General features: G+C 35.7%; 1 protein-coding gene across 2 annotated transcripts in view; it reads right to left on the bottom strand.

Annotated features, from left to right (window-relative positions):
* Positions 1-26,521, bottom strand: part of CCDC91 (coiled-coil domain containing 91) — a 315,250-nt gene that overhangs the window by 157,421 nt on the left and 131,308 nt on the right. For both annotated transcript variants that reach the window (XM_028113274.2, XM_088025993.1), the window contains exon 7: positions 5,193-5,270. In XM_028113274.2, coding sequence (XP_027969075.2) covers positions 5,193-5,270 — 78 coding nt within the window. The remainder of the gene's footprint in view (positions 1-5,192; positions 5,271-26,521) is intronic.

The raw sequence follows: 26,521 nt of genomic DNA, 5'->3' as shown, positions 1-26,521 counted from the left end.
CTTTGTTTTATTAAAACCTTCTAACAATTGGATGAGAATCACCCACATTATGGCGGGTAATCTGCTTTACTCAAGGTCCACAAATACAAATATTAATCTTACCTGAAATGAACTGTCACAAAAACATCCAGAATAATGTTTGACCAAATATGTGGGGATCATGGCCCAACCAAGTTAACACATAAAATTAACCATCACAGTGGGTCTTGGTGGTTTTTATTTGATTTTGGTATTATTGTTATTTTGCTTAATCCTGTTTAAGAGTTCACTCAGCTTCTTGATTATATAGTTTTATTTCTTTGGCCAAATTTGGGAAAATTTCAGCTAGTATTTCTTTGAATATATTTTTCAGCTCTGTCCACTGTCCACTTTCTCCTCTTTTTCCAGGACTCTGATGACATGAATTTTAGATTTTTTTGTTATAATCCCACAGGTCCCTAAATCCTTGCTTATTTGTTTTTAGTCTAGTTTCTCTCTATTGTTCAAACTGGGTGACTTCTATTCTATTTTCCAAGTTCAATGATTATTTCCCGTTTCTCCATTATGACATTGAGCCCATACACTGAATTTTTTTTTTGTATTGTATTTTTAAGTTCTAAAATTTTCATTTGGTTCTTTCTTTATATAATCTATTTCTTTGCTAAGACTTTCTATTCTCTTGCTGGGGCTTTCTATTTTTTTCATTTGCTTCAAAGCATGTTCATAATTGCTTGTTAAAGCATTTTTATGAGGGACACTTTTAAAATCCTTGTCACATAATTCTAACATTGGTGTCAGCTCAGTGTTAGCTTCTGTTCCTTATTTTTTTCACTCAAGATGAGATTTTCTTGGTTCTTTGTATGAGAACTATTTTCAATTGAAATTTGGATATTTTCAATCTTGCTTTAGGCAGACTTCCTCTGATAAGACACTACTCCAAGAAGGGAACAGCCAGGTACTAATAAGTCCAGGTTCCTGATTCATTCTCCACTACCCTCAGGGCAGGGGGAAGAAGAATCTCCTCATTATTGCTGGACATCGTTGGGAGTTCAGCTTCACACAAAGACTTCACTGATGTCACTCTGGCTGAGAGAAGCAAGGGTGCCACCTTATTATTCCCCAAATAACCTTCACTGACACTTCAGAGGGCTGACCTTATTGCCACTGAGCAATAATGAAAGCCCTGACTTTCCATTAAACATCTGTTGATACCTTGATAGCAGAGGAAATGTCAGGGTGGGGTGGAAGTCTAGGCTTCCTACATGGCCTACCCTGACACTTAGGGAGGAGCGGATTTACTGCCGAGTGGGGCTGAAAGTCCATGTTTCCTAGTCAGCCTTCTTTGAAACCTCCCAATGGGGAAGAGGAAAGCTATCTCACTATAGCCTGGGGAGGTTTCATGAAAGTCTACAATCCTGCCAAGCCTTTGTTGGCAGGGCTGGAGGGTGGGGCCACATTTAGTTCTATGGTATTTGGTGGGAGTGGAATGGTTATTATCCAAGAGTTTACTGTCTTGCTACCCAGAGGCTTTCCTGGTCTTTTGGACAGAGACAGTAGCCTTTTCTTGGGATTTGTTATCTGTGCCCATTTGGTATTTCTGGCTTGCTCACTTCTCCAGCACCAAATCTGGGCAAATGAGGGAAAAAGAAAATCCAGGGAACCCAGTGTAATGTAGTTACCTGGATCCCAGAGTCCCTAGGCAGTCTGTCTTCTTTTAGGATTTTGTCTGTTTTATACATAATGTCCAAGGATTTTTTTAGCTGTATAGTAGTAGGAAGAATAGGGGCAAAAAAGTCTACTTCACATTTCTGGAAGGAAAATTTAATGTAAAAATAATGCATGTTCCTCTACACTAATTTTTAGGCTTTTATCATTTTTGTTTTACTTCATTTATATTTTTCACTATCTTTCCTAATGAATTTTTTTTTTTCAAATTCTTCAACAATGTCTCAACTCAACCTGGAGTGAGAAAAATGACTTATCACATCTAGTCCAGAATAACCAAGCAGAAGAATATAAGATCCCTAAAAGTCAGGGATGGTAGTGGAAAGGTACAGATTTCTCTAGTCCAGCTGCATATTTGAGTAAATACCTGCATAGCAAGGAGAGGTTAAAGTCAAAGCATCAAGGGAAGCTACGGTTTTTGGTGACTATATACTACCTATATATGGTCTGTGCATGTGCATGGGTGGGTGTGTAATATATATTCCATTGGACCAAAGATCTGTCTATCTTCTTCAGTGCTGTATCCACAACAGTCCCTGGCATAAAGAAGGAAGTCAATGTTTCTTGAATTAAGGAAAGAATAAATCAAAGAGAATGTTCATACAACTTCTCTTAGTAATAGTAATTAGTTGTATGAAGTTGTATTTTCATTTGTTTTTGAGTTATCTAATGATGAATGAATCATCCATCAAAATGTTTATATAATTTAACAAAATGAAGCTTTAAAAGTATCAACAAAAAGTTACTGTCTAAAAAAGAGACACATAATACAATAATTATCACATGACCTTCTCATGCTTGAATTTCAAATGGAAAAAAAACTATATTGTTTCTTTTCCTGTTCCATAATGGGTCACAAATCAACACTTACATTATAAAGACATCTAACCTATGAGGAAAACATTGCCTATTTTTCCTATCTGAATTACTTTATTTCTTCCTATATTACTTTGAAGTTGATTCTCCATATGTTTTCAGAACACATTGGTTGTAAAATGTTATGTGATAATTAAAGTATCAGATCTTATTCTTTCTCACAGTACAATAACATCATTGTACAAAATATGAAGCTCATCAATGAATCAATATGGAAAGCTATATGAAATGTATTTACACGAAAGTTCCCTGTGACAAAAGTTTATCTAAGTTTATATATAAACTGACAATAAGTATACAACAAATTAAATATAACTTTGTAGGCTACTTGACTTGATTCCTAACCCTCTTAAGCAAATCATGATACCTAATGCTTGAAACTTTTAAATCCTCTCCAAATGGACATCAAATAATGATACTAGACAAAGAAGAGGTGAAATGAGTAGCTCTCAACCAAGTTTCTCCAAATTACAATTTGTAAAATGTATTTGCAAAATTCTCACTTATGCTTTTAAACTCATTAACTGTCAGTATTGAAAGCAATATACAATAAACATGTTTTCAGCAAATGAAATATGTGGAGCTAGAATCAAAAAAGGATTTAAAATATCAAACGTTGAGCTGTTCAGAAAAATACAAGTTCAAACACAATGTAAATGCTTTTAAAACATTTAATTTAGAATTCATAAATAAAAATAAGTAAAATACAAATTTACCCAAGAATATATCACTTAATGCACCAGGAGTATTATATAAATTCCAGCTTTTTAATTCTTCCCACCCTTAGCCTAGGGGAAAAAAAAGATGATAGTTCAAAATAGATCCTATACTTTTACCCAATTCAATAACTGTAAAGCTGGTTTATATTAGTAGAACTAAAAATTCACAATATTATAAAAAGAGCCAATAATCACAGCTGCAAAAACTTGGTATTTTTTTAATAACCATCTTGACAATGGCACAGGTTTCTATATTGGGTGTGGTCACAAAAATGACCTTACATGTTCCAACACATATCTACTAGACTACCTTGGGTTTAAAAAAAAATAAAAAAGTACTTTTTGTTAAATTAATTCTGGATCTACTTCTTTTTCTACTTTTATCCAAATGACTTGTCACAAGAAGCTTTTTGACATTAAATTATTAGCTAACTAAAATGACATTAATTTCTACCAAGTCGAAGGATGACGTTTAATCAACAATAAGAAATTTTTGTATTCTACATGTGGTAGAAGGATTTAACTAAAAAAATTTACTGTAGTAATGAACAACCAAAAACAAACTAAATGCTTAACTATACAGGTACAGTTAAACCAGTTATGGTGTGTGTGTATGTGTGTGTGTGTGTGTGTGTGTGTGTGTGTGTACGTATGTACATATACATACATATATATACTGTGGAATACTATAGAACAAAAAATAAGTTCATACATACTGATACTAAAATACAAGTCGGGGTGCCTGGGTGGCTCAGTCATTAAGCATCTGCCTTCAGCTCAAGTCATGGTCCTGGGGTCCTGAGATCGAGCCCCATATCAGGCTCCCTGCTCAGCAGGAAGCCTGTTTCTCCCCCTCCCACTCCCCCTGCTTGTGTTCCCTCTCTTGCTATGTCTCTATCAGTCAAATAAATAAAGTCTTAAATAAATAAATAAAATACAAGTCATATTGAATAAATACAGAAAGAAACAAAAGAATAGATTGAGTGGAATAACATTTTCTGTAAATACAAATAAAAAAATTATACAATATGGTATTAGCATATATGCATATGCAAATATGGAGAAAATCCTATAGAAGGGCTCACATGTCAAACTGCTAATGGTTACCTCTGGGGAGAATTGTTTGAATTTAATTTCAACAAGAATGTATTCCTCTATTATTTGTGGGAAAAAAAAGACCTAACATGAAATTCAGGGGGAAAAGGACTTTTTTTTTGAGCATGAAAATAAAATCTTTATTTTCAGTTATTACCCACCAATAAGGGAAAATTAGGTTCACAGTATTGGCTCTTGACACAAAGTGAACTAGAAAGCAAAATTACATCCATCAGATACAACTAATGGACCAACTTTTTTAAAATTAAGTCTATCTTGAAAGCTTGCAACATACCAGTCCTCAGTTTGCTTTAAATGATTAAGCTTACGCAGGCATCGAATCAGAGAAAAATGCTGTGTATGTCCCTCATATTGACATGTATCATGATTTCTATAACAATATTCATAACAAATTTTTTCTTAATCTTACCCTTTACCCACAATATTTTTCAGATGCATATATCATGCCTTTTTTTTTTCTAAAAGAGGTAGAACCACAGTGAAGATAAAAGCTAATCTAGCAATTAATTCTATAGAATTTTGTTCTTGAACTTCTTCAGCTGCAGATTATTAAACATTCTACAACTTCTCCAATGCAGAGCAACATCTAGCATTACCTTTGTAATCTACCAAGTATGTTTTCAACAAACACTTATCGGTCAATTGAAAAGAATTCTATACTAAAATAAGACTACTGCCATTCTACAATTTGCATATGTTTGCATATGCCAATGTGTGTAAACTTTTTTCTAAAGTATGCCACAGTTTAATAGAGAAAGCAGACTCCCAAACCTCTACCTTATATTCATCCACAATAATGCTGAGAGCTTCATGACCAGCTTTCCTCATGTCTTCCAATTCTTGTTTATGTTTTTCCTGAAAAACAAAAACAAAAAACTTAAACCATGGTTTGTTCTTTTGTTTACAAAATAAAACCACTGACTTCTTGTATCTATGAATGATTGAGTGGTTTATGGCACACTAATGCTGCAGCTAAAAGCAATGAGAAAAAATAAAGTTCTGTTTAAAAGCATTAGGGAGGACTGAAGCAATGAAAAAAGACAGGAAAACATAACTGCGAGGAAAACCATACTGACAGGTGAGATAACACAAAACAATAGTGTTACCTCTTGAGGCATATGGCAATTCTGCACCTGGATCAAGAGCCAGGAGGGATTGTGTTACTGCAATAAGCTTGGGCCTCTATATATTTTTTATTACTTCTCCAGTAATATACACATACCAATAGTTTAATACCCTAACAAAGTTGGAGAACTGCTGGATTAAGGTGACCAACTCCTCATTCTATCTTCCTAGCAAAGGAATGGATGAACTTTCTTTGGAGAACGTTAACATCTTACAGAGACTTTCTAATTTTTCAAATACTCTGTACAGGTTTCAATACAAAAGTATCAGAGCTGACAACAGAGGAGACCAAAAACACAGAAAACAGAAAACACAAAAGAAATAGGCTCACGGATGATTTAGATATTAGTTATCAAAGAGTTTAAAATATGTTACGATTCAGGGGCACAGTCAGTTAAGCATCTGACTTTTGGTTTCAGCTCAGGTTGTGATCTCTGTGTCATGAGATCAAGCCCCAGGTCGGGCTCCGCACTCAGTGCGGAGTCAGCTTAAGATGCTCTCTCCCTTTCCCTCTCCCTCTGCCCCTCCTGCTCATGCTCTCTCTCTTTCTAAAATAAGTAAATAAATCTTAAAAAAATACAAAGTAGAGGAGAAATGAAGAAAATGGATAGGATATGGATTTTCATCAGAGAACTGGAATTCATGAGATAGAAATTTTACAGCTGAGAAATAGGCACTATTAATAACTCAACAGATGAGGTAAACAGTAGATGAAATGAAGCAGGAAGCAGAATTAGAGAACCAAAAGTTAGTGGGGGGAGGGGAAGAGATTTGAGTGAAAAGAGGAATAAAACTATGGAAAATACAAAAAACAAATCTAAAATGACATGAGACAGAGTAAAAAGATTAAATAGACATGTAACAAAAGAATCTTTAAAAAATAATCCAAAATAAGACACAAATGAAATGTAGTAAGATGATAAAAATAAAATAATTGAGAAAAATGAAAAATGCAAATTTACATCATACATGAATTAGGATATTACATTAACCTACAGCTATTTCTAAAAAAAAAAACCATTAAGATATAAATACACCTAAAAATGAAATTTTAGATAAAATAAAAAAACTCCTAAGAAAAAGCACAACTTATCAAAATTTTAAAAAGATGAAATAAAAAAATCTTCATAGTCCTATTTATATAAGAAAAACTGAATTTATCATTAAAAAAAAAACCCAACAACCTCTGACCAAGGAATTTTGAAGCCTTGATGACTTAACAGGTGATTTTAATAAACATTTAAGAAAGAAATAAGAGAAATCTTACACAAACTCTTCCAGAGAATAGGAAATGAAGGAGTACTTCCCTACATATTTTATTAGGACAGCATATCCCTTATACTTAACTCTGCAAAGATATTTAAAAGCAGAAAAAATTATGAACCACTCTTTTGTAAGTACAGAAACAAATTCTAAACAAAGTATTAGCTAACTGAGTGTAGCAATATATAAACAGAATAACCCCTCAATCAAGTGGGATTTATTTTAGGAATATCAACCTGGGAGAAGTGATATACACCATTTCATACACCAGGCTTGAATCACAAAAAACCTTCCACAAACTCCTTTTCTTCCCCTACTTGCTTGCTGGATGGCAATGCCCAAGGTGACAACGAAAGCCAGATTCTGCAGAGGGCACGGCCTCTGCCAGCTTGAAATCCTGAGTGACTGCAGGGAATGACTGCATCCTCACCCTAATGGACTTTGAGAGAAAATTAAACTTCAGCTATATTTAGGATAAAAGATAATGCCAATAATTTTTGTCCATTTACTGCTTCCACTTGCTCATTCATCATCTCCCCTCATTTATTATACTTTACTGACTTAACAGGTTCTATTTTATTATTAACATCTAAATTCCCTTTCTGGTATATCCCTTTATATACCTTAGTGTGGCTAAATCACTATTTCCCAAAATTGCCTCAGTATAGAAAAATCATCAAGGGTACTTGTTATAAATATGGATTTTTGTTGGTATAATTATCAATCTATGGCTTATGGCAACAATCTTTCTGAAGACACTTTTCCATTTCTATGAGAGTTGTTTGAGTAAAAACTAAATTACATAACAGTCCAATTACCTGGTTAAGCAAGTTATGTACTATATTACAGTAAAAACAAGGAAACAAGTAAGGGCATCACTATCAACTCATCACTTTGGATCTCCCATTCACATCAGGTTATCTCACAAAAAACTTGTGTCTGTTTCATATAAGGACCTAGGGAGGGCAAAAAGCATCAATCCATGTGCTAAGGATTAACATAATTTTTCTCTTACTTTTCAAGATTAAAAATATGTAAATAGAAATAGATATTCTGACATCTTTCCATATCATAGTGGATCATCTCAGGCAGTTCTTGGGATGCATACGTTTCACTTTCAGGCCAGCAATATGTAAGAAGCTCATATAAAATAGGCAAATATGGTCAAACTACGGACATTAACAACATACATTAACATATTAAACCTCAGACAAACCCAGAAGGAAATATGTTGAACTTTACTGAAACCAGCATTTTCCAAACTTAACTAATCAAATACTAATTTACGTTTTTTCTCTTCTGACATTATCTATTATTAACTAATCTCTTCAGTTTAGAATTGAGGAAACTTAGAACCAAAAAGGTCAAAAAGCTATTTAGAATTAGTCTGAGCAAAGCATATTAACCTAGATCCGTTAAGTAAAACTGAGAATGTATTCTTTCACCTAATTAATTACAAATTAGAGATGAATATGAACCATTTCAATGATCAACTTTGATAATTCAATAACTATAATCCTGAATAAGGACATAAATCATCAAAAAAGTATTGATGTGCTATTAAAAAAGCACAGAGTACAATGTATGAAGCAATTCACAGAAAAGGTATTTTCTTAAAGACATTTCATAAATAATCAAAATGTTCTTTGACATTTTAACTGACAATGAACATTTTATTAATGGCTGTATCTTCTAGAAAGGAACATTAATTCACTGCTTTGCATAGTGTCTGAGAACATATCAGCTATCAACATGCTGAATTATGCTGAAATTCTCATTACTGACATAATGGCTTTCTATAATCATTTTAGATATCAGAATGAAAATTTTGACTGTTATATTCAATTTTTAAAAATGATATAGAGATATTCAGTAATATTCATCATAATTCAAGGTAGAAAATATAGACTTTCCAAGTACTATGAAATTTATATGTACCAATCACCTAAAATTCTCCCATATGCCATTATTTTATACCAAATTTTCTCAGTAAGCATTATATTTAATTTACTATGTTTATTATATTTATATAATATATAATATATAATTTATTATATTTAATTACTATGTACCAGACTACTAGGCTCTGGGGATAAAAAGATGATTAAAATATAACAGTTATCCTCAGTCTGGTAACATAAAAGATTGAGTAACCAGTGTCCAAAGCCAGATAAAGACAATAGAAGAAAACTACATAGCCCTATAAATATAGATGTAACACTCTTCAATAAAATAACAGTAAACAGAAACTAACAGCATTTTAAAAGGATTATGCACTAAGGACCAAGTGGAATTTATCTCAAGGTGGTTCAACATACAACAGCAATCTATTTAATACACCATTTTAAAATGAAAAAGGAAAAGAATAAACCCACATGATGCAGAGAAACAATGACAAGATTAAACATACTTTCTTGATAAAAATACTCAACAAACTAAAAACAGATAGTAACATCTTCAACCTGATAAGGGGCATCTGTGCTCACATCATAATTTTTGCAAGAGACTAAAACTTTAACATCAGAAACAAGACAAGGATATACACTCCAGACTCCAGACACTTCTATTTAACATTGTACTGAAGGCCTAGCAAAGGCCTTAGGCAAGAAAAATAAACAAAAGGCAAACTAAGAAATTACTAGATTAGAAATGAAGTGTAACTATCCCTATTTACAGAAGATGTGATTTTATATATACTGGAAACTACAGAATTATTAGACCCAATAAGCAATACACTATTTGACCTAATAAACAAGTTCAGCAAAGTTATAAGATACAAGGTCAACACACAAAAATCATGTGGATTTCCACACACTTGTAATAATGAACAATCCAAACATGAAATCAAGAAAAAAATTCCACTTACAATAGCATGAAAAAAACTACTTAGGAATAAATTTTACCAAAGAAATATAAAACTTTTACACTAAAAACTATAAAATATTAGAGAATCTTAATAAATGGAAAGATACCCTGTGTTACTGGAATGGAAGACTTAATGTGTTAAGATTTGACTAATCCCCAAATTTATCTATAGATTCAGTATAATCTGTATCGAGATTTTAGTGGCTTTATTTTGCAGAAACAGACAAGCTGATCCTAAAATTCACATTGAATTGCAAGGGATGGGGCGCCTGGGTGGCTCAGATAGTTAAACATCCGACCCTTGACCTCAGCTCAGGTCTTGACCTCAGGGTCCTGAGTTCCAGTTCAAGCCCCACATTGGGCTCCACGCCCAGCCCATATTTTATGGAAAAAAAAAAAAGTAAGAATTGCAAGGGATTATGAATAGCTAAAACAATTTTGCAAAAGATAATCAAAGTTGCAAGATTGGTATTTTCTAATTTGAAAACTCAGCACAAAGGTGCAGTAGCCAAACATTGTGGTACTGGCATAAGGATAGAGATTGAGTTCAATGGAAAATAGAAATGAGTTCCAAAATAAGCCTATCTGTCCATAATCAATTGATTTTTGACAAAGTGACAAGACAATTCAATAGCAAAGAAATAATCTTATCAACAAATGATGGTGGGACAACTGAATCCACATACAAAAGAATAAATCTGGACCCCCACCTTGCATGATATATAAAAATTAAGTAAAAATGGATTAAATACCTGAATACAAGAGCTAAAATTATTAAACTCTTGAAGGAAAAGTAGGTGCATATTTTTGTAATCTTGGGTTAGGCAATGGTTTCTGAAAATATGATAGACACCAGAAGCACAAGCAAATAAAAAAAAATGAATTAGATTTCACCAAAACTTAAAACTTTTGTGAATTAAAGGACACGAACAAGAAGGCAAAAAGGCAACCCACTCAGTATTTGCAAATAATGTATTTGATAAAGGTCTAGTATCCAGAATATATATAAGTCTCATAACTCAGCAATAAAAAGATAGTCAAATTTTAAAATGGGCAAAGAACTTAAATATTTTTCCAAAGACACAAATGCCCAACATCATTAGCTATTATGGAGATGCAACATTCTCCTTCCTTCAGTGTTTTGTGCTACTCCTTACAATTTCCCTACCACCCATCTCTGTATTTTAAGAAGGGTGCTTTCACCAGGTATTTATTTCTATGAGAAATGAGGGCTCAGAGCACTCTGCCAGTTTCAGCTGCTGGTCTCAGATATGTCTTCCAAGTCCTCTACTCTGTTGGCAACTGTTCCTTTGGGGGCAGCAATCTATGCCTGGATCACTGAGCACTCAGGACCACCTTAAGTCCCCTTATGTACTCCTCCATTACTCCAGCCCAGATGTGATAGACACAGACACCTCATTGTTGTCAATAGTTCTGCCCTACCTGCTTGTGCTCTAAAATTCATTTAAACAACTGTCATCTATTTTTTGTTATTGAATATAGTGTTTATGACTTTTTTTTTAACTATCTTAGTCTAATTTTGCAAAAAAAATTTGAGAAGATTCAAAAACTCTGCAGACTCTGTCTCAGCCATCATCATGCCAAATCCACCGTTTCCTTCTTGGAATATTTTGTTTACATGGTTCTCTTCCTATCTCTTCCTTCTCAGTCTATTCTGTTGGCTTCTTTTCATTGCCCCAATTTGAAACGTAGAAGTTCCCTGGGAATCAGATCGCTTCTTTTACTTCTTCAACCTTTAATTAACCTTAATTAATTCTATTACCTTAAATATTATCTATGTATAACTCCTTAATTTATATCTCCAACCTGGCCATGGCTGATCCCCAGATTTATATATCCAATTACCTATTAAGGTTTTTACATGGATAGCTGAAAGGAATCTCAAGTTTAACTTGGGAAGGTGAAATTTTACTTGCCCTTGAATATGTATCTCAAATGGTGCCTGGTATATAATGTCAGCTTGAAGAATAAGGACTGAATAAAGAAGACAGAGTGGACAGGATTTGAGGGCCAAATATATTTGGAAAAGTGAAAAAGGTGTTTCATTCTTCATCAAAGAGAAAGAGTTATTTAACATCATAATAAGTATATTAAAAATGTATTTAAAACCCGGTCTTCAAAAAGGAGGTTATTAATAGGTTGACATACATATCTATTGAGTGAATGAATGAGATTATAATCAACATTATTTTCTGATACAAGCTCAGCTTATAAATTAACAAACATTTTTGGACTTTTTTTTATCTGTTAAATGAGAGAGTTGGATTTAATCATTTTCTAAAATACCCTTCCAATTTTCTTCATGCTATTCAGTGATACAGTAGGCTGAAACTAGATCAACCAACCTCCCTTTGCTACTTCAGAGTTACTGACTGTAATCATACAACCACACTGTAACACACAAGGCTGCCCAGTTACCAAAAGAAAACACAGGAATAACCAGATAGTCCTACATGGCCTGAAATTTTTCTTTCAAGAATACAGAGCCAAAAATTTACAACCTATCTTCAAAGTAGTCAAAACCAAATTTGACCACAATGATAATTTTCTTTCAAAATGTCAAACCCAAAACCATCACTAGAAAGGGAAGATTTAGGAAAATGCCTTCACCTTAAATAAAATTACAGACTTTTTAAACAAGAAGAGACTTGAAAGGTAAGCCATTCCATTGTATTCATTTTATAAATGAGGAAACTGAGACGTAGAGAGGTCAAGAAGTTTGTTCAAGGTCACTTAGTTCAGTAAGGGTGGGGTAAAGCCTGAATCAGATCTGCTGAAAGCCAGCCCAACATTTATGGAAAAATACCCTGTCAAAGACTGAACTGACTCGAGTATATTCCCAACTCTTCATCAACAGATTTGTTTTCTACATAAAACTCAATAATACATAGACTCATATGTCATAAGTCATGCCTTCTGATGAAAGTAAGACACTAAGTGGTCACTCTTGGTAAAACCTGACATAGTCATTCATCAATTTATTCCTGCCAACCAGAAATTTTGGTCTGACAACAAAGATGTAAAGTAAGGCGCTTTTCAAAGGTTATCAGAAGCCCATTCCAACAATTGTCCACTGCCCATAATCACTCCAATACTAACTCCTTGACAAAATTATTAAATATACATGGGTCTAATACCCTTAATATGCCTGGACATGACTGGTATTAAAAAATTATTTGCTGAATATATAAATATGTAAATAGGAACCACATAATTAACAAACAGAAGTAGTTCACAAAAAATGGAAAATCAGCAATTTTTTAAAGTAATCATCATTGGTATACTGATGACAAAACTCAATGCAGATATCTGAATCAAGATTTATACAATTTTTTAAAGACTAAGCTTATGGCACAAACTGATAAACATTTCTCAATTTATATTATATTATTGTTAGCCGTTAACAAACCAAGTAGAACCCATATTAATCACACTTAGCAAATTAATCCATGTATAGTAACAGGATCCTGTGCCAGGTAGATAGTTAAAAGCTAATATTTGATTGACGTACTTGGAATGAATTACAAGAAAGAGAGAGGAAGGAAGGAAGGAAGGAAAGAAGGAAGGAAGGGAGAGAGAGAGGGAGGAAACGAACTTCAAAGACCAATTAACCATTATAGTCCACCTGTTAGAAAGCAGTTGCTTCTCACCTTCTAAATTCTTTGGCCAAAAGCAAGTCTATAATTAGACTGAATATATCTGATTGAGAAAGGTTTTCCAATATAGGCTTCACCACTTTCTCTGAAGCCACAAGATTACATCCCTTTCACAACAACTAATCAACTATATTGGATAAGGCAGCCATAAACACTTCCAGATATTCCAAAAGGAAATTTGCAGAGCAAGAAATCAAAAAAGATAATGGGTTAACAACCAACCAATGCACTGAAAAGGTTCTGACTGAGAAATGGTATAATCCACTCCCCCCCACTACCAACACACCAAAATCTGTAGAATCCAACACACCAAAGTGGCCTAACTATAAATGTCAGAGCAGTACAAATAAGAACAATTATCCTATATGCATCTACTTTGTCAAAACAGAACAAAAATGACAAAACACCACCTCTCCAACTCTCACTGATCCCACATTTGTCAGATGCAACAGGCCTAGTTGGTTTCTTTTTTTATTATTATGTTATGTTAATCACCATACATTACATCATTAGTTTTTGATGTAGTGTTCCATGATTCACTGCGTATAACACCCAGTGCTCCATGCAGTACGTGCCCTCTTTAATACCCAACACCAGGCTAACCCATCCCCCCAACCTCTCCCCTCTAGAACCCTCAGTTTGTTTCTCAGAGTCCATAGTCTCTCATGGTTCATGTCCCCCTCTGATAGCCTAGTTGGTTTCTAAAAGAATGCATTACACAGCATTGTGGAACAAGTCCTTCCCACTGAATAAATGTTTAATCTCTTATCTCTTCATTCTATCTCATTTCTTAGCACCCCTATACAATAAGTAACAATAACACAAGGCAAAATCCTTCAAAATCATACCAACTCAGTCTCACAGACTAATTCAAATATGTAGCCAAATATAAAATAGGAAAAAAAATAACACAAACTTGTAAGAATCAGCCTACAGGTATAAAGTAATATTACATATGGAAATAGAGCACTTTTGCCATAGTAAACTGTACGCAGTACTAAAACAGACCTTAATAAATCTGTCCCTTTGGCTTCAGATTTCCCAAATATTTCAAAGGATTAATTTTCATCTCTGGCCTTATCCCATTAATGGCTGCCTTAACACACTGTGGATTTCATCAACTCTGCTGAATCCTCTCAGTCAAAAACAAGATAACAAAAACTCGTTCTGGAAGTTTCCTAACAAATACAGTGATGAAGGTATGCAGAGAGTCCCACAATTTATTCACACTAGCATAGATGTAATTGACTTTTCTATATGCTAACTTAGGAAACCATAGGTAACAATGTTACGTGCATGTCTAAACCAAAACTTTAAGGAAAAGAATTAGTAATTAACAAATGAGGAGTAAATAAGCAGGTCATCACACTAAAGATGAAAACATCATTAGTTTTTGATGATGAAAATTCATCACACTAAAGATGAAAACAACTACTCAAGTGAAACTCATAAAAGAGGATGGTAAGTTTACTACAGTGCCATTATTGTTGTCATTATCATTTCCCCGTCAGAACAACATCTCCTCTACCAACTACCATCTGTTAAAGAATAAGGGCCAAATTTTGCACAGTCTGAGAATATGGCCTCTTGCATAAGTCCGGCTAAATTCCTGGCTAATTTGTTGATTGGACTGGCCCTGTTCCAACTGCTACTTCAATGTCACCTTATAATTTACTTCACTGGGAAAAGCATAAACTCCACTCTGCACCAGATTTAAAACAAATGACTATTAATCATCAACTTTGTTCAAGTCTTCAAAGGTGAAGTGCTGAGAAGCAGATGATCGAAACTAACTCAAGCCAAGCAGGGGGAAGAAAGACGGACATAGAAAGGAGGGGAAAAAAGATAAAGGAAAAGAGGAAGGAGGAAAGGCTGGAAAAGAGGGCAGGTAGGAAAGAACAGACATAGTTTGCAATCATAAAATGGGCTGCACCTACCTGTACCAGATACAACACAGGTACTTTGAGGTTCCTTACTTTGAAAGTACCAAAGAATAATTTTTAGCCGGCTGAGGTTAAAGAAATGACTTATGCCTTATATATACAATAAATCTACAAACATCACAGTAATCAATAAGGATGTGAACCTTTCTAAAATTCTTCTAATTTCCTTATGACTATTTCCATTTTAAGCCTACTCTCCAAAGTTTGATTGTATTTTAGTTCTGGTAATAGAAAGGGCCCTTCTAATAACACGGCTTCTCAAATATTTAATAGTTTGATCAAGAAAAGAAAAATGGCTTAACAAGAAAAATCACTTTATATGTTTTGGTCATTTGTCTTTATATTTTGAGTGTTTATTATCCACAGTCTTACAATTTGCCTTGACATTTTTAAATATACTGAAATTCATCTTTGATGCTTATGGTTGGTTGAAGATTATGTTCAAGCCCTAATCCCTGATATCTGTGCATGTAATACTATTTGGAAATAGGGTATTCACGAAGACATACTTAAGCATCACAAGATCAGATCATCTTGGATTTTAGAGTAAGCCCTAAGTAGTAAGATGAGTTTCCTTATAAGACAAAGGAGAGGGAGGTGTGAGACCCCGAGATACAGCAGAGAAGGCCGCGTGAGGAGGATGCAGAAACAGGATTATGCTGCCACAAGCCAAAGATCAGCAGGTGCCAGCAGAAGCAAGAAGAGGCAAGGGAAAATTCTCCCCCAGAACCTCTGGAGCAAGCACAGCCCTGCCAAGACGCTGATTTTAGACTTATGACTTCTATAGCTATGAGAGAATAAATCTCTGCTGTCTATCCTAAGCTACTAAGTTTGTGGAACTTCGTTATAGCAGCTTTAGGAAACGAATTTAGGGCGCCTGGGTGGCTCAGCTGGTTAAGCGACTGCCTTCGGCTCAGGTCATGACCCTGGAGTCCCGGGATCGAGTCCCACGTCGGGCTCCCTGCTCGGCGGGGAGTCTGCTTCTCCCTCTGACCCTCTTCCCTCTCATGCTCTCTATCTCTCATTCTCTCTCTCTCAAATAAATAAATAAAATCTTTAAAAAAAAAAAAAAGGAAACGAATTTAGCTTTTGGTGCCAAGAATAGGGATGCTACTCAAACAAATACCTAAAAATGTGGAAGTAGCTTAGGAATTGGATAGTGGATAGAGGCTGGAAGAATTTTACAGTGCAAGATAAAAACTGCCTAACTTATTTTGAAGAGGTGGTTGGTAGAAATATGGATGTAAAGGGTCATACTGGTAAGGGATCAGAAGGAAGTGAAGAGTAAGGTAGAAAGAGTTAGCAATTTAGGAAACATATATCATCATGAACAGAATCTTGGTAGAAATATGAATGCTAAAGATGCTCCCAGGATGTCTCAGAAGAAAATGAAATACATGTTACTGGAAACTAGAAGATAGGTGATCTTTGTTATAAAGTGATAGAAAACTTGGATGAATTGTGTTCTATTATTGGATAGAAAGTAAAACTTCCATATTTAGCTGAGGAGATTTCTAAATAAAGTGTTGAAGGTATAGCCTGGTTTCTCCTTGCTGCATATGATAAAATGCAAGAGGAAAGAGATAATTGAGAAAGGATATGTTAAGCAAAAAGGAACCAACACTTGATAATTTGGGAGATTCTCAGTCTATCCAAATTGCAAACGATGTTAGAATTAGAAAATCCACACATATGAAACTGCTCTGAAAGAAGGTCAAAAGTGTGATGGGGACAATGTTTGCTCAAGAGATTACATGTGTGAGTCATGGACCCAATCAAACATCTGCACAGAAGCCAGAGAAAGAAATAAGATTATGCAGAAAGATCTTTGGAGAACCCACTTGTCTAATGGCATGAATCCCCTCAACTCACACAGAAGATCCATGAGCTTTTTAAGAATGTTTTACCAGCAGAATAACAGCAAGCCTGGACTGAGACCACCCCTAAACAATTACAATAGAAGAATAAAGGACAATTCTCTGGAGAGGGCAATACAGAAGGTATCTAAAGTGGGAACACCAGGAACACATGAGGGCAAAACCACCACTAAAAAGAGGAAAATTCATGAAAGTTTACATATTAAGTATTAAGCCTCAGAAATCATTCCCTATGTAGTTGGATTATCCTCACAGGGTAGGAGACTAAACGGGCCTTCTATACAAACTGTAATAAAATCCATAAGAAAAGATAGGACCAACTACATAATTTCTGGGCCCCAGCCTGAAATATAAATGTAGAACACTTGTTCAAAAATTAAGAACTTCAAGATGGCAACAAGGCAGATCACACATCACAAAACCAAACATGGTACCCCTAAAATCAAATGGGCCCTGTGCAAATCATAAGTTGCATGCTCATGAAGCCAGCCCTGCTTAAAAACAATGACAGTGGAAAAGTGGTGACAGTCAATAGCCTTGTCAGAAAACCTTACAGTGAAGCCTCCTTTACAAGCCCATTCACTGGCACAGAACTTCCAGTCACTCTTTTGTGCCCCACTCTTAAGAAGAGATAGCTATGGACCAGTCAATTAAAGAAAGACTCTAAAAAGGCCAGAACACAGTAATGGAAAAAAGAAAAAAAAAATCATCTTGGAAGAAACATTACATAATAATAAAAAAATAATCACATTAACATCCTCAAACAAATAAGAGAAGATATAACATCTATAAAACAAGTACCAAATGCTATTTAAAAAAAAAAAGGAAGATGACTCAAAGAACAAACCAACAAAACTCTTGGGGATTCAAAACATAATATGCATAAAAACATCAGCAGAAGACTTGGGAAATAAAGTTTCTCTTCTCCAGAAAGGAGAGAAAAAATAAAGGAAGGGAAATACAATAAGGCAATCCAGTAGATCCAGGACCCAAATAACAGGTATTACAAAGAAGAGATAATAGATATTGTTATCCAAATAGAGAAGTTACCAAAAGTAAAACAAGGAATTCCCCAGATCTAAACTTTATACACCAAAGGATGCCTTGAGTTCCTCCAAAATGGACAAATGTGGGTGAGGAACTTTATTTCCAGCACTAGTGCATACCTTCAGGAAAAACACAACTAGAAAAAATCAGGGAAAAAAATAAAGACAAGATCATCCACACAGCTTAATATTTACAATATGCTTGATTTACAGAAAGTAAAGAAATTTCCAAAGGGAAAAATTTTTTTTTAAAAAACCTAATTTTGGGCACCTGGGTGGCTCAGTCATTAAGTATCTGCCTTCGGCTCAGGTCATGATCCCGGGGTGCCGGGATGAAGCCCCACATCTGGCTCCCTGCTCAGCGGGAAGCCTGCTTCTCCCTCTCCCACTCCCCCTGCTTGTGTTCTCTCTCTCGCTGTGTCTCTCTCTGTCAAATAAATAAATAAAATCTTTTTAAAAAACAACTAATTTTTATACAGGAAGCATTCCTTTTTTTTTCTTGTAAGATTTTATTTATTTATGAGAGAGAGAGAGAGCACGTCCACGCACACAAGCAGGGGGAGCGGCAGGCAGAAGGAGAAGCAGGCTCCCCGCTGAGCAGGGAGCCAGATGTGGGGCTTCATCCCGGGACCCCGGGATCATGACCTGAGCCGAAGGCAGATGCTTAACCGACTGAGCCATCCAGGTGTCCCAACGGGAAGCATTCCTAAAAAGTCAAACTTGTCTCAGAGACAAAGGTCGTTATATAGGATTTTCAATCAGAAAGGCAAGTCCTGGGGTGGCACTAAATAAAAATAACTAGTTATTAGATAATTACAGTACAAATAGAGACCCTGAAAGTGTGCCAGTATAGTGCCTGGACGGTTGATACTCCCTGCTTCCAAGAGAAGCAAGCATAAAACTCCTGTGAAAGACAGAATTCTCAATTAAGGACCAGGAATTCAATTAATTGAGATCAAACATATATGAGTTCACAATAAAAATTAATAGAACAATTATATGAAAAAAATCATGAGTAAGAATACATGAAAAACAATATTCACTTAAAGATAAACAAAAAGTTGATCAAGAAGGGACAATCAAACCCTCCTACACTGTTGGTGGGAATGCAAGCTGGTGCAGCCACTCTGGAAAACAGTATGGAGGTTCCTCAAACAGTTGAAAATAGAGCTACCCTATGACCCAGCAATTGCACTACTGGGTATTTACCCCAAAGATACAAATGTAGGGATCCGAAGGGGTAAATGCACCCCGATGTTTATAGCAGCAATGTCCACAATAGCCAAACTATGGAAAGAGCCAAGATGTACATCAACAGATGAATGGATAAAGAAGATGTGGTATATATATACAACGAAATATGCAGCCATCAAAAAAAAAAAATGAAATCTTGCCATTTGCAATGACGTGGATGGAACTAGAGGGTATTATGCTAAGTGAAATAAGTCAATCAGAGAAAGACATGTATCATATGATCTCACTGATATGAGGAATACTTAACCTCAGGAAACAAACTGAGGGTTGCTGGAGTGGTGGGGGGTGGAGGGATGGGGTGGCTGGGTGACAGACACTGGGGAGGGTATGTGCTATGGTGAGCACTGTGAATTGTGTAAGGCTGTTGAATCACAGAGCTGTACCTCTGAAACAAATAATACATTATATGTTAAAAAAAAAAAAGATAATAGGAAGGGAAAAATGAAGGGGGGGAATTGGAGGGGGAGACAAACCATGAGAGACTATGGACTCTGAGAAACAAACTGAGGGTTCTAGAGGGGAGGGGGTGGGGGGATGGGTTAGCCTGGTGATGGGTATTAAAGAGGGCACGTACTGAATGGAAAAAAAAAGTTATTTAACAGTTTTGACTATGCCATCTGTTAACCAAATATTCATTTGTCTAATCATCTTCTGAGTTAAGCTTGTCCAAGTTATACTCTGTAGAGGCTCAGAAGAAACAGATATCTCTTCCAGAATTGGAGGAATATGAAAACAAAGGAATAAAGGCAAAATGACTTAACAAGGCCTGAGAATTCAGTTTCAAAGAAAAGCCACTTTGGGGAATATTTGGATAATATAGCTCACTTGTTAAGAACTTAGAATTTTAGAAAAAAATGTAGTTTGGAAAAATATGTCTTTAAGATAACATTAAATATACACTTATTTATTTAAAAAAAAAGCAGGGACACTCAATTATGTGATTTAATTCACTGTGTAAACGCTGAATACTGATATAATCAAATTAATGATATAACTATACTTAAAAAAAATGAAGAGAATCTAAGTATAGATTGGCCATAAGAATTTACAACATTTAAAAAATCAAGAAGTAGCAATATTTTAAGAGTGTTATTTAGAAATATGGGTATAAATATTAATTTAACACAATCAAAGTGTTGCTGTTGGTGGGGCAGAAAAATGGCAGGAGCAGGGAAAAAAAAAACCTATAAATGTTGCTTTCATCATAAGGTGTTTAGAATTATAGGACTCTTTAAACTATATTTATAATTTTAATAAGACTTGTTTAAGGTGGAAGCATTACCTGTGTTAGATCTTATACTCTGCAATAACTGTAGAAGGTAAATGAGTAAATAACCATAAAACCCTAGACCTTCCGTCTTGAGTAACAATGTCTAAATGCACAAGGTCACATGTACAAGGGGACTGAAATAAAAGGTCAGAAACCACTTAAATGTTTACAATGGGGTACTTGTTAAATAAATGATAGTACATCTATTCAATAGATTATTAAGAGACTCTCACTATACTGATATGAAATAATCTAAGTTATGTTTTTATGTGAAAGAACGCATGATACCTTTTTTCATTTAAAAGTATGGGAGGAAATTAACATAGGCATACCTCAAAGATACTGGGTTTAGTTCCAGACCACAACAAAGGGAATATCACAATAAAGTAAGTCAAATGAACTTTTTGGTTTCTAGTGCCTATAAACTTATGTTTTCACTTTACTGTAGTCTATTAAGTAGGCAATAGCACTGTCTAAAAAAAAAAGTATATACACCTTAATTAAAAAATACTTTACTGTTAAAAACACTAATAACCATCATCTGAGATTTCAGCAAGTCCTAATCTTTTTGCTGGTGGAGAGTCTTGCCTTGATGTTCATGGCTTTCGACCGGTCAGGGGGGTGCTTGTTGAAGGTTGGGGTGTCTGTGGCAATTTCTCAAAATAAGACATCAGTGAAGTTTACCACACTGATTGAGTCTTCCTTTCATGAGTGAGTTCTCTGTAGCTTGTGATGCTGTTTGATAGCTTTTCGCCCACAGCAGAACTTTCAGAATTGGAGGCAATCCTCTCAAACCCTGCCACTGCTTTATCAGCTAACGTTGATATAACAATCCTTTATTTCAAAACTCTTCACAGTATTTCACCAGGAGTAGATTCCATCTCAAAAACAAAACAAAACAAAACAAAACAAAACACTTCCTGTGCTCATCAATAAAAAGCAATAAAAAGCAACTCCTCATTCATTCAAGTTTAATCATGAGACTGGAGCAGTTCAGTCACAACTTCAGGCTCCACTGCCAATGTTAGCTAGTTCTCTTACTATTCCCACCAGACCTGCAGTTACTTCCTGCACTGAAATCTTGAACCCCTCAAAGTCATCCATGAGGGTTAGAATCAATTTTGTCCACACTCTTGTTCATGTTAATGAATCACAAATATTTTTAATGGCATTTAGAACGATGAATCCTTGCCAGAAGGTTTTCAATTAGCTCTCCCAGATGCATCAGAGGAATCACTACCCATGGCAGCTATAGCCGTATGCAATGTATTTGTTAAATAATAAGACTGGGAAGTCAGAATTACTCCTTGATCCATGGGCTGCAGAATGGATGTTGTTGGCAGGCATGAATACAACACATATCTCATTGTACAAGTCTATCAGAGCTCTTGGATGACGAGGTCCATTGTCAATGAGCAGTCATATTTGAAAGGAATCTTTTTTCTAAGCAGTAGGTCTCAACAGTGGGCTCAAATATACAGTAAACCACGTTAAAAACAGACGTGCTGTCATCTAGGCTTTGTTGTTCCATTGATAAAATAGAGTACTGGGAGAGGAGCTTTAGCATAATTCTTAAGGGCCTTAGGATTTTTGGAATAGTAAATGGGTATTGGCTTTAACTTCAAGTCACCAGCTGCATTAGCCCCACATAGGAGAGTCAGCCTATCATTTGAAGATTTGAAGACAGCAGTGATTTCTCTCTAGCCATGAAAGTCCCAGATGGCACCTTCTTCCAACAGAAGGTTGTTTCACCCACAATGAAAATCTGCCGTTTAGTGTCATTAAGTACCCTAGCTAGACCTTCTGGATAACTTGTGATAGCATCTACATCAGCTCTTGCTGCTTCACTTTGCATTTTGAGGTTATGGAGATAGTTTCCTTCAGAAACCTCATAAACCAAGTTCTGCTAGCTTCCAACCTTTCTTCAGTACCTTCTTTACCTCTCTCAGCCTTCATGGAATTAAAGTGCCTTGCTCTGGATTAGGCTTCAGTTTAAGGGAATGTTATAGCTGATTTGATCATCTATCCACACCACTAAAACTTTATCCATATTAGCAATAAGGCTGTTTTACTTTTCATATCATTCATGTGTTTACTGCAGTAGCACTTTTAATTTCCTTCCAGAACTTTTCCTTTGCATTCACAATCTGGTTGTTTGGTGTAAGAGGCCTAGCTTTCAGCCTGTCTCAGCTTTCAACATGCCTTCCTAAGCTTAATCATTTCTAGCTTTTGACTGAAAGTGAGAGATGTGCAATTCTTCCTTTTACTTGAACACTTAGGGGGCACTGCAGGGTTCTTAATTTAAATATAGTGTCTCAGGAATAAACAGGAAGGGCTGGATGAGAGGGAGAGGGGACTGGCTGTGGTTGGTGGAATAGTCAGAACACACACATTTATTAATAAGTTCACTACTTATGTGGGCAAAGTTCATTACAATTACAATAGTCATATCAAAGATCACTGACCACAGGTTGCCATAACAAATAAAATAATAATGAAAAAGTTTGAAATATTGCAAGAATTACCAAAATGTAACACAGAGACATGAAGTGAGCAAATGTTGTTGGTAAGTGACATCAACAAACTTGCTCAAAGCAAGGTTGCCAAAAACCTACAATTTGTATTAAAAAAAAAAAAAGGAATACCTGTGATTTGCCAAAAAGCAAAGTGCAATAAAACAAGACATACCTGTGTTACAAAGAACTGAAGAAGACAGTTCCACCGGAAGATAACACTTCTTACTCATCTACTAAATCCTACACACTCCCTTCCTTATCTACTCAAGGACTTTGAATTACCCTCCCCCTGCACCTCCTTCACTTGATCATCAACTTTCAGATTCAACTCAATCCTATAATGATATAGACATGCTATAGTATTTTCTTTTTTGGAAGCTATATTTTCTATTTAAAAAAAAAAAATCCCCCTTACCCTACATACACTTAAGTGTATTTCTACTCATTGTGTCTCCACTTGCCTTCCTCCCATTCTCTGAAATCCAAACCACTATACCAAAACTGCCCATCAAGATAACAAATGCCCTACTGCATTAGTTTTCCATTGCTGCCATACAAATTACTGCAAACCTAATGGCTTAGGACAACACCGATTCATTATCTTACTGTTCTGTCCATTAGAAGTCAACATAGGTCTCAGAGGGTTAAAATCAAGGTGTTAGCAAGACTGTATTCCTTTCTGGAGGCTTTAGGTTAGTTCCTTTTCCTTACTGTTGCCACAATTCAGTTCCTTACACACAGTTCCTACATCTCAGAACCAGGCAACAGGGCCTCAGATTCTTCTCATGCTTATTTCTCTCTCTCTCTTCCTCTCTCAGGGCCTCAGATTCTTCTCATGCTTCTCTCTCTCTCTTACACACACATACACACACACTCACACACATGTGCACATACACCACAGCCAGGAAAGGTTCTCAACTTTTAAGGACTATGTGATTAAATTGAGCTCACCAAGATAATACAGGATAATTTCTGTACCTCAAAGTCCAGAACCTTAATCACATCTGTGAAGTCCCTTCTTTCATACAAGGTCACATGTTCATAGATTCTGGGGTTTAGGGTATGGACATCTAGGGGTGGAGAGGGGCATTATTCTGCCTAACATACCTATTCAATGGTCATTTCTCAGTCTTCATTTTAAGTAACCTGTCAACAACATTTGACACACTTGACCACTCTCTCCTTTTTGAAGCACTGTCTTCTCTTGGCCAGGAAAACCAACTTCTCAGTTCTCCTTCTACCCCACTGGCCACTTAATCCCAGCTCTCCCTCTACTGATTTCTCTTTATCGTCTCCAAATATTGATGTGCTTCAAATTCCAGAAGTAATGATAATGAGGATGGTGAAATAATAACAAGAAATGTCTACATAGAACTGCAGTTTTCAAAGGAATCCTGCATGTAATAGGCCAAATAATGGTGCCCCAAAGATAAATACCTCCTAATTCCTGGAACCTGTGAATATATCAGGTTACACAGCAAAGGGGAATTGAGGTAGCAAATGGATTTATCATTGCCATCAGCTGGCTTTTAAATAGGGAGATTATCCCGGCGAGTCCAATATCATCACAAGAGTCCTTGAATGTGGAAGAGAGCAACAGAACGTTCTGTGTCGGAGTGATGTGATAGGAAAAAGCCACAACCAGCCATTTCTGGCTCTGAAGATGGAAGGGGGCCATAAGCCAAGGAATGTGGGCTGTTACAACAGCACAGAATTCTAATTCACTGGTGTTCCTGCAACTGTTTCAGAAAGTTTATAAACTCAAACTATTTTCATAAAAATACTAAGATGTTATTTGTCCTTTTTTCTTTCATTCTCTGATGAATATACAATGGATTTTTCCAGACATGGCAGAACCTGTGATAACACCAAAGACTGAATAAAGCAGAACATATGAGAATCCAGAGGTCGTCCATGAGACGAGAGTAGAGAGATTTGCAGAAACATAAACAGTGCTATTCCTCTCACTAAATTTGTTTTTAGTTTGGGAAATATAGTTATGTTTTCATTTAAAAATGTTATTTTATGTAATACATAATAAATGTAATAGGTTTACATGCAATAGGCTTACTATTGTTTCTTAAATTAGTATTTTTAAAATTTCTGTTTTATATTATACTATGGTGAATATCAATAGATATAACCCACATAATCAAAAGCTCTTTGGGATCCATAATAATTATTATGGGTGTAAAATGGTCCTAAATACCACACTGTTTCAGAGCCACTGATACAGAGTTTACTATGTGCCAAACATAGCTCTAAGTAGTATGTATGTGTGTGTGTGTGTGTGTGTATATATATATATATATATATATATCTCAACACAGTGATTTAATTCTCACAATCACCCTAATACAGAAGTGCTATGTTTATCCTTTTTTTACAGATGAGGAAATTGAAGGTCATTAGGAGTAAGCAACATGACATAAACTAAATAGCTAAAAGCTATTAAATAGCTGAGCTAAGATTCAAGCCTCAGCATCCTGGCTCAAGTCTGGCTGAATATAGTCTCTTAGGGTTCAAACTTCTCTACTAACACTGACACCGGTGATCTCATCTAGTTGCATGTTTAAAATGCTCCAGCTCCAAGCCTCTCGCTCCAGATTCTTAGACCTATTCCCTATTCTACATATCTAACTAGATGACTAAAAGTCATCTCAAATTTAGCCTTCCCCAAGCTGAACAGATTCCCTCTCCTCCTCAAACATTTTCTTCCCTCAGATCTTCCATGCACCTCAGTCTGTCAAAAAGCCCTATCAGCTCTGCCTCAGAAATACATCGGAATCTAATCACTTGCCACTACCCTGGTGCAAACCATCTTCTCTTCCCTGGAATATGGTGACAGCCTCCGACTGGTTTTCTTCCACCTATATTGTATCTTTTCTCCATAGCCACCAAAGTGATTTTATTTATTTATTTTTTAATTACAGCCAATCACTCTTTTGTTCAAAACAGCTTCCCATGTAAATCCAAAGTAAAATCCAAAGGCCTTCCCTTAGCCTGCAAGGCCTTATATAATCTGGCATCGTGGTATCTTTCTAATCTTATTTGCTATGATTATCCCTTCCCAGCAACCCAACCTCCTTGCTCTAAAAACACATGAAATAGGGGGCGCCTGGGTGGCTCAGTCGGTGAAGCGTCTGCCTTCGGCTCAGGTCATGATCCCAGGGTCCTGGGATCAAGCCCCGCATCGGGCTCCCTGCTCCGTGGGAGGCCTGCTTCTCCCTCTCCCACTCCCCTTGCTTGTGTTCCCTCTCTCTCTCTCTG

Source organism: Eumetopias jubatus, unplaced genomic scaffold, assembly GCF_037043125.1.
Source record: "Eumetopias jubatus isolate StellerSeaLion01/CBP00866 unplaced genomic scaffold, mEumJub1_p1.0 scaffold_8, whole genome shotgun sequence".
Classification (NCBI taxonomy): domain Eukaryota; kingdom Metazoa; phylum Chordata; class Mammalia; order Carnivora; family Otariidae; genus Eumetopias; species Eumetopias jubatus.
The sequence above is the reverse complement of the archived record's forward strand: the minus strand, read 5'-3'. Positions and strand labels throughout refer to the sequence as shown.